At 37.0% G+C, this 9,841-nt stretch overlaps 1 protein-coding gene across 1 annotated transcript in view; it reads left to right on the top strand.

Annotated features, from left to right (window-relative positions):
- LOC143017705 (uncharacterized) overlaps nucleotides 1-4,602 on the top strand; it is a 31,025-nt gene extending 26,423 nt beyond the window's left edge. Inside the window, exon 2 of the mRNA XM_076172460.1 lies at nucleotides 3,428-4,602. Within this exon, the coding sequence (XP_076028575.1) occupies nucleotides 3,428-4,432 (1,005 nt within the window). The 3' untranslated portion in view covers nucleotides 4,433-4,602. The remainder of the gene's footprint in view (nucleotides 1-3,427) is intronic.
- The last annotated feature ends 5,239 nt before the right edge of the window (nucleotides 4,603-9,841 follow it).

The following is a 9,841-nucleotide window of genomic DNA, read 5'->3' as shown; positions in this document are numbered from 1 at the left end:
GGTATGTGATACTATATGTTAACTGACATTAATAGTGAGTAAAGGGGTGATTGTAAACCCATTTCTGTACCCCTTCACTTACTTTAGCAACCCCTTCAGTTATCCAGAATTTTCAAGTATCCGACATGCCTTTGGTCCCAGTGATGCCAGATAAGAGAGCTTTTACTGTAACAGGGAGAGAAGATTTTGGTCCATTGCCATAAAAAGAAGAAGAAAAAAAAAAAAAATCACGCAACTGTGAAGTATGATGGAACCATGAAGGCTGGCCACCACCAAGTTGAAGTATAAATAGGAACCAAAGACAGATCATACTTGCTTGGAATAATAGAGCAGGAGAGAGGTACAGCTGCAAACTACCATGCTACACTGAAGGAGACCTCAAATGTTGAAAACTCATCAACTGTTGAAAGTCAGTCAGTAAATCTATTGGACATTGTGAGCAATGACATGTCAGATAGGGTGGTGACAAATGCCTATGCGGAACATCTTCTTGCTGAGGAATAGGAGTTGGCTATGAATGCTGTTTATGAAAACTGGTTTTGAAAAGCAATAAAATTTCAAGAACCCAGGAATGAAATTGTTAAAAAAGGAAGTGAGACTTGCACCCAATGTATCCAACAGTTCAGATGGAAAAGACTTGGCAAGGTTCATTAAGGATAAATTAGTGCTGGGGGAAAGTAAAATGCCTGATAGCACTGTGTCATAGGTTCTTTGTCATTGGTGGGTGGCAAACTAGTTCCACATCTATTTCTTGGATGCGGGTCTTGTTTACTAACACCGAGGAGCCGTCAATGACTTCTTTCAGGATGTGAAAACACCAACGAATCCTTTGCCAAAGTCAGTCCATGAGTGGCTGGCATCAGGTTTACTAGACATTCACTTACATGCTCTCAGAATCATTGGGAAGTACATTACTAGACCCTGGATGAGGTTCATACCAACATTGAATTCTATCATTGATGTAAATCCTAACTTAGCCAATGCTGTAGAGAAAGTAGATAGCTGGATTGATGACCCATCATGCCTCTTGAATGGCACAGCTGAGCCCATTTTTCCCACAAAATGTCATCGGGATGAGTTTTTTACCTGCTTGACCAAAACCTTGGATGAGGAGAAGGACAGAAATATTTTTTCTTGGCCATGAAGGTTATCAATTGCCAAATGTATGACCAACTCCCAGGGGGTAAATTTTGAGAGCCATCTGCAGAGCTTCAAGAAGGCAGTCTGTGCCCCTGACAATATTAGTGGGGAAAGACACTTTGTCAAGGTTGATGCTTATATGTGCAGGGCATCCAACATCAACACAAAGAAAGAAGGGGCAAAAATCTATTATCTATATAAGAGTAGTAAAAGAGGACAGTGGATGGGAGAACTCCCTGATGAAACTAAGAAGAGCAGGATTGAGTTGGGTGCGAGAGAAACAAGAAATGCCCTCATCACAGAGAAACAAAGGAGGTTCAAATGGTGTAAGGCTCACAGGGAGAAGTTGAAGGCAGGTCAACATCAATTATCTGAAAAAGCAGAGAAGAAACGAAAGGTTACTGAAAAACTTGTGGAAGATCTCATTGCTCTTGGTTATTAGATAGCATTATCCTAGTTCACATGCAATGACACATGCAATGACACCTTCCCTCAAAACCCAAGAGTAGTGGGGTGGGGGGTGGTGTTGGCATTTTTGTATTAAAAACCTTTTCACATTCAAAGATTCTAAGAAGAGTGCATGTAAGCAGTTTTGTATTTATTGAAGTGAATTTTAGATGTTAAAATCAGTGGGTGTCCTTTGTTATTGTTTATAGACCTCCCCCATCAGGACTTGATTGTTAATGAAACATTTGCTCCGTTGTTTCAAATATATGTGTATGACTGCAGAGTGCAATCTTGGTGAAGTGGGACCTATTAAAATACAACCACTATGAAAATTGAAGGTGTCTAATTTTTAGTACATCCTAAAGTCAATAATAGCCAAATAAATGACACAAAAACTTTGCTTTTTATTTATTACAATTTGAAATTACTGATCCTATCCCAAAAACATGATCTGCTTCAGCCATTTTTGTAAATGCATCCTGTGGCACCATCTACTTAGGAGTGATATCATAGATTCAGTTCATTCTTCATACATTGTCATTGTGTTTGATGAATATTGATTGTGTCGAGGGCCATAGGCTATATGATATCAGATTCAGGAATACAGCCACAACATTAACAACGATCTTGAAGTCGCTCAAATCCAGGAAAAAACAAGCTAAAAAAACAAAATATCATTAAAAAGTGTTTATATAGCTGTCTTCCCTTTAGATTATGTTTAAGCCAGTGAAAATCCTTCTACTTTTGAAGAACTGAATCTAAACATCTAGAACAGGAAGACTTTTTGAACCAACTGTGCATGTTTTGAATGCTACCATTTTTCAAACTCAAGGTGAAGCTAGTTGAAAGGGTCACAGAAAATGGCAGTGGAAAAATTCCATCTGTGATGGTGGTGCCACCAGCAGATGTGCTTGTCCCTAGAAGTGTATTTCCTGCCAAAAAATGTGTTTTGGATCATCAGGTTTTGCTGCTAGATGGTGTGTTAGTAGTTATTAGCTTGTCATATTTTGTGAGTTGGTTTATGATATGACTAGATTATTACTTTTTTTGATAAATTTCTAGAAGTGCACTCCTATGCAATATAGTAATAGTAAATTCAGTTATATAATTTTGTAAATTATAATACATCAACATAATATACTTTATTATTGGCAGAAATCAATAATAAAACAGTTGCTAAAAGCAATTAACAAACAAATGTAGCCTCTTTGACTATGTGAGATGCCATGTTTGTTTTGGAAGAGGCAGAGGTCGAACAAATTAAAAGTATGCTAAATTTGTATATTGTAAACCAACCTAACCTAATTCTAGAGGTCATCAAGCCATCATCGTCGTCTCTAATCTCCTAATTTATCAAAACAAAGATGGCATCTAAAGAAGTCTATGCAATTTTGTTTTTATATATCTTTCAGCAATCATTTCTATTATTGATTTCTGCCAAGAACAACGTATCTTACGTTGATGTATTATGATTTACAAAATTGTTTTAAATTTTCTATTACTATATTGCGTAGGTGTGCACTTACAAAAAATACCCCATTTTGATGGTTTCTTTGTTATTTCCACATATGGTAATGAATACTGACATTATTCTACTGCCACTGATTGGTGATTAGGCATGATTGGTGAACTTCTTTTTGTTTTATGTTAACTTCAATGTTGACATCACCAATAAATTGTCATGATTATGAAATCAGCTCCTTTATTCAGATTATCATGAATATATATAACATTAAAAAAAAACTCCTTTGAAAGTAAAAATACTTTATCAATTTTTCTATTTCAGTAAATTGGTGTAAAAGTACTACAGATTTAATTGAAAAAATTCCATATTTTTCAGGTGCCTTCAAGTTGCGAAGAATCGCAAGAAACAGTTGAGGGCCCTACCAATTGGGCAGAAGATTCTGCTAGTTTTCTGGAGCAGCTGAAGTCACTGAAACCAGAACAGTTCACCAATCGAGTTGTTTGTGAGATTGTTAAACGATTAAATCTCCATCGTGGACGAAAGCGGAAACAGAAGGATCCACATTTGTCATGGAAAAACATCCGAGATTGTCTTAGCATCATATATCAAGATGATTTGACTTACATTTGTGAAAGATACCTAAGAATAGATTTTCATAGAGTCAGGGCAAAAAGCCAGAAATCAATCAGAGTTGGGAAGGAAGTGAAAAACCAACATACTTTCAGTGATTTCATGGACCGAAAATATAAACTTCCACCTGTATCAAGTTGTACTTTGACAAAATCTTTGTCCAAAAGTTCAGTACGTGATCGTGAGCTAAAGAAACTGTCAATATCATTTGAGGAGAAAATAGGTGTAGAGGTGTTAGACAAATTGGTGCAGGAGTCTGCAGAGAAGGATAACTTAGAGAAAACTGTTAAGACACTGTCAAAAACGGTTGGAAAACTTGAAAGTAAAATAGAAGTTCATCGTCAAAAGGGAGAATCACTGAAGAGAATAAATGAGGACCGGGTGAGGCTAAGGAAAATGGTAGATAAGTGGAAGTCTAAGTACTTTGAGGCTTCTAGTGACAGACGCAAGGCCAAAATAAAACTGCAGGGCATGGAAAAGCGTTATCAGTGCATCAGGCGGAAACTCCAGCAGACAAAAGCTGCAGCAAAAAAAAAGGAAAATCTCAGTGATGTGTGCACCAAATCAAATGATGATGAGCTGTTATTACAGGTGGCTAAGTTGTCTACCAAATTGAAGGAGAGAGATGAGACAATTTGCATTCTTGAAAATGAATTGGTGAGGTTAAAAGAGAAATTATCAGAAATGGAGGAGGACAGGCTCGTCAAAAAAAGATGGAAAGACTTTATTAAGCAGGGTGAGAGGATGTAGACACTAGTTAAAAGACAAAGGAATGTTTGAGGAGAGTGTATCAGGCTGAATACAGAAAGTTTACAAGGCAATACAGTAAAAGCCCTCTTATCCGGCATATTTTATGTGCTTTTTTATGTTAAATGTTTATGTTAAATGTTGTTAATAGTGAATAAAATGAGTTGATTGTAGACATAGTGTTTTTGTAACCCTTCACTTATTTTAGTAACCCCTTCAGAAAAGTACAGAGAAGGTTAGTGTCTAGTGATGAACTGTATGTTGGCAAGTGAGGTGGTGATGCCGCAATCATGTGATGCTTTGTTTATGTTATTGTATGTGATACTATATGTTAACTGACATTGATAATGAGTAAAGGGGGTGAGTGTAGACACATTTCTGTACCCCTTCACTTACTTTAGCAACCCCTTCAAGTATCAGGCATGCCTTTGGTCCCAGTGATGCCAGATAAGAGAGCTTTTACTGTAACAGGGAAAGAAGATTTTGGTCCATTGCCATTAAAAAAAAAAAAAAATTATTGAGGACAAAAACACAACTGTGAACTATGATGGAACCATGAAGGCTGGCCACCACCAAGTTGAAGTATGAATAGGAACCAGAGACAGATCATACTTGCTTGGAATATATGAGCAGGAGAGAGGTACAGCTGCAGATTACCATGCTACACTGAAGGAGACCTTCTCAAATGTTGAAAACTCATCAACTGTTGAAAGTCAGTCAGTAAATCTATTGGACATTGTGAGCAATGACATGTCAGATAGGGTGGTGACAAATGCCTATGCGGAACGTCTTCTTGCTGAGGAATGGGAGTTGGCTATGAATGCTGTTTACGAAAACTGGTTTTGAAAAGGAGTAAAATTTCAAGGACCCAGGAATGAAATTGTTAAAAAAAGGAAGTGAGACTTGCACCCAATGTATCCAACAGTTCAGATAGAAAAGACTTGGCAAGGTTAACTAAGGATGAATTAGTGTTGGGGGGAAAGTAAAATGCCTGATAGCACTGTGTCATTGGTGAGTGGGAAACTAGTTCCACATCTATTTCTTGGATGCGGGTCTTGTTTACTAACACCGAGGAGCCGTCAATGACTTCTTTCAGGATGTGAAAACTCCAACGAATCCTTTACCAAAGTCAGTCCATGAGTGGCTGGCATCAGGTTTACTAGACATTCACTTACATGCTCTCAGAATCATTGGGAAGTACATTACTAGACCCTGGATGAGGTTCATACCAACATTGAATTCTATCATTGATGTAAATCCTAACTTAGCCAATGCTGTAGAGAAAGTAGATAGCTGGATTGATGACCCATCATGCCTCTTGAATGGCACAGCTGAGCCCATTTTTCCCACAAAATGTCATCGGGATGAGTTTTTTACCTGCTTGACCAAAACCTTGGATGAGGAGAAGGACAGAAATATTTTTTCTTGGCCATGAAGGTTATCAATTGCCAAATGTATGACCAACTCCCAGGGGGTAAATTTTGAGAGCCATCTGCAGAGCTTCAAGAAGGCAGTCTGTGCCCCTGACAATATTAGTGGGGAAAGACACTTTGTCAAGGTTGATGCTTATATGTGCAGGGCATCCAACATCAACACAAAGAACATACATACATATATATACCAAGGCTTTTTCCTCCTTACTAGGGAGGTAGCCAAGAAGGAAAAGTCATAAAATCATTCCCACCCATTCCATCCCTGAAAACACTCCACACCCCTCCACCCTCAGAAGCAGGGTGAAAGTGACAGTAATCTGGAAGTGAGCATTAAGGGAGAGCAACTGGAGGAAGTGGATAGTTTTAGATACTTGGGTGCAACTGTGGCAGGAAAAGGTGGAGGTACAATGTAGATTGAGAGAAACGAGTAAATTCCTTGGTGGATAAAAAAGTGTAATGAGGAATAGAAATTTGGGAATGGCTGCTAAGAGGAGACTGTATGAAGGAGTGCTTGTGCCAACAGCACTGTATGGAGCAGAAACATGGAACACAAAGAAAGAAGGGGCAAAAATCTATTATCTATATAAGAGTAGTAAAAGAGCACAGTGGATGGGAGAACTCCCTGATGAAACTAAGAAGAGCAGGATTGAGTTGGGTGCGAGAGAAACAAGAAACGCCCTCATCACAGAAACAAAGGTTCAAATGATGTAAGGCTCACAGGGAGAAGTTGAAGGCAGGTCAACATCAGTTATCTGAAAAAGCAGAGAAGAAACGAAAGGTTACTGAAAAACTTGTGGAAGATCTCATTGCTCTTGGTTATTAGATAGCATTATCCTAGTTCACATGCAAGGATATATATATATAATTTTTTTTTTCCTAATATGTTTATATTTTCTGACATATTAGTACAGATAATAGGCCCAATGACACCTTCCCTCAAAACCCAAGAGTAGTGGGGTGGGGGGTGGTGTTGGCATTTTTGTATTAAAAACCTTTTCACATTTAAAGATTCTAAGAAGAGTGCATGTAAGCAGTTTTGTATTTATTGAAGTGAATTTTAGATGTTAAAATCAGTGGGTGTCCTTTGTTATTGTTTATAGACCTCCCCCATCAGGACTTAATTGTTAATGAAACATTTGCTCCGTTGTTTCAAATATATGTGTATGACTGCAGAGTGCAATCTTGGTGAAGTGGGACCTATTAAATTACAACCACTATGAAAATTGAAGGTGTCTAATTTTTAGTACATCTTAAAGTCAATAATAGCCAAATAAATGACACAAAAACTTTGCTTTTTATTTATTACAATTTGAAATTACTGATCCTATTCCAAAAACATGATCTGCTTCAGCCATTTTTGTAAATGCATCCTGTGGCACCATCTACTTAGGAGTGATGTCATAGATTCAGTTCATTCTTCATACATTGTCATTGTGTTTGATGAATATTGATTGTGTCGAGGGCCATAGGCTATATGATATCAGATTCAGGAATACAGCCACAACATTAACAACGATCTTGAAGTCGCTCAAATCCAGGAAAAAACAAGCTAAAAAAACAAAATATCATTAAAAAGTGTTTATATAGCTGTCTTCCCTTTAGATTATGTTTAAGCCAGTGAAAATCCTTCTACTTTTGAAGAACTGAATCTAAACATCTAGAACAGGAAGACTTTTTGAACCAACTGTGCATGTTTTGAATGCTACCATTTTTCAAACTCAAGGTGAAGCTAGTTGAAAGGGTCACAGAAAATGGCAGTGGAAAAATTCCATCTGTGATGGTGGTGCCACCAGCAGATGTGCTTGTCCCTAGAAGTGTATTTCCTGCCAAAAAATGTGTTTTGGATCATCAGGTTTTGCTGCTAGATGGTGTGTTAGTAGTTATTAGCTTGTCATATTTTGTGAGTTGGTTTATGATATGACTAGATTATTACTTTTTTTTTTATAAATTTCTATGCGATATAGTAATAGTAAATTTAATTATATAATTTTGTAAATTATAATACATCAACATAATATACTTTATTATTGGCAGAAATCAATAATAGAAACAGTTGCTAAAAGCAATTAACAAACAAATGTAGCCTCTTTGACTATGTGAGATGCCATGTTTGTTTTGGAAGAGACAGAGGTCGACAAATTAAAGTATGCTAAATTTGTATATTATAAACCAACCTAACCTAATTCTAGAGGTCATCAAGCCATCATCGTTGTCTCTAACCTCCTAATTTATCAACACAAACATGGCATCTAAAGGAGTCTATGCAATTTTGTTTTTGTATATCTTTTAGCAATCATTTCTATTATTCATTTCTGCCAAGAACAACGTATCTTATGTTGATGTATTATAATTTACAAAATTGTTAAATTTTCTATTACTATATTGCGTAGTTGTGCACTTATAAAAAATACCCCATTTTGATGGTTTCTTTGGTATTTCCACATATGGTAATGAATACTGACATTATTCTACTGCCACTGATTGGTGATTAGGCATGATTAGTGAACTTCTTTTTGTTTTATGTTAACTTCAATGTTGACATCACCAATAAATTGTCATGATTATGAAATCAGCTCCTTTATTCAGATTTTCATGAATATATATAACATTAAATAAAAAACTCCTTTGAAAGTAAAAATACTTTATAAATTTTTCTATTTCAGTAAATTGGTGTAAAAGTACTACAGATTTAATTGAAAAAATTCCATATTTTTCAGGTACCTTCAAGTTGCGAAGAATCGCAAGAAACAGTTGAGGGCCCTACCAATTGGGCAGAAGATTCTGCTAGTTTTCTGGAGCAGCTGAAGTCACTGAAACCAGAACAGTTCACCAATCGAGTTGTTTGTGAGATTGTTAAACGATTAAGTCACCATCGTGGACGAAAGCGGAAACAGAAGGATCCACATTTGTCATGGAAAAACATCCGAGATTGTCTTAGCATCATATGTCAAGATGATCTGACTTACATTTGTGAAAGATACCTAAGAAGAGATTTTCATATAGTCAAGACGAAAAGCCAGAAATCAATCAGAGTTGGGAAGGAAGTGAAATACCAACATGCTTTCAGTGATTTCATGGACCAAATACCTAAACTTCCACCTGTATCGTGTCATACCTTGACAGAGTCTTTGTCCAGAAATTCAATACGTGATCACGAGCTAAAGAAAATATCAATGCCATTCGAGGAGGAAATAAGTTCAGAGGTGTTGGACAGATTGGTACAGGAGTCTACAGAGAACGATAGATTAGAGAAAACTATTAAGACTGTCAAAAACGGTTGGAAAATTGAAAGTGAAATAGGAGTTCATCTTCAAGCGGCACAGTTACGGAAGAGAATAAATGAGGACCGGGCGAGGCTAAGGAAAATGGTAGATAAGTGGAGGTCTAAGTATTTTGAGGCTTCTAGTGACAGACCCCAGGCCAAGATACAACAGCAGGGCATGGAAAAGCGTTATCAGTGCATCAGGCGGAAACTCCAGCAGACAAAAGCTGCAGCAAAAAAAAAGGAAAATCTCAGTGATGTGTGCACCAAATCAAATGATGATGAGCTGTTATTACAGGTGGCTAAGTTGTCTACCAAGTTGAAGGAGAGAGATGAGACAATTTGCATTCTTGAAAATGAATTGGTGAGGTTAAAAGAGAAATTATCAGAAATGGAGGAGGACAGGCTCGTCAAAAAAAGATGGAAAGACTTTATCAAGCAGGGTGAGAGGATGTAGACACTAGTTAAAAGACAAAGGAATGTTTGAGGAGAGTGTATCAGGCTGAATATAGAAAGTTTACAAGGCAATACAGTAAAAGCCCTCTTATCCGGCATTCAGGTATCCGGCATATTTTATGTGCTTTTTTATGTTAAATGTTGTTAATAGTGAATAAAATGAGTTGATTGTAGACATAGTGTTTTTGTAACCCTTCACTTATTTTAGTAACCCCTTCAGAAAAGTACAGAGAAGGTTAGTGTCTAGTGATGAACTGTATG

The sequence above is a fragment of the Oratosquilla oratoria genome, chromosome 33, assembly GCF_046742065.1.
Source record: "Oratosquilla oratoria isolate Oo_2021 chromosome 33, ASM4674206v1, whole genome shotgun sequence".
Classification (NCBI taxonomy): domain Eukaryota; kingdom Metazoa; phylum Arthropoda; class Malacostraca; order Stomatopoda; family Squillidae; genus Oratosquilla; species Oratosquilla oratoria.
The sequence above is the reverse complement of the archived record's forward strand: the minus strand, read 5'-3'. Positions and strand labels throughout refer to the sequence as shown.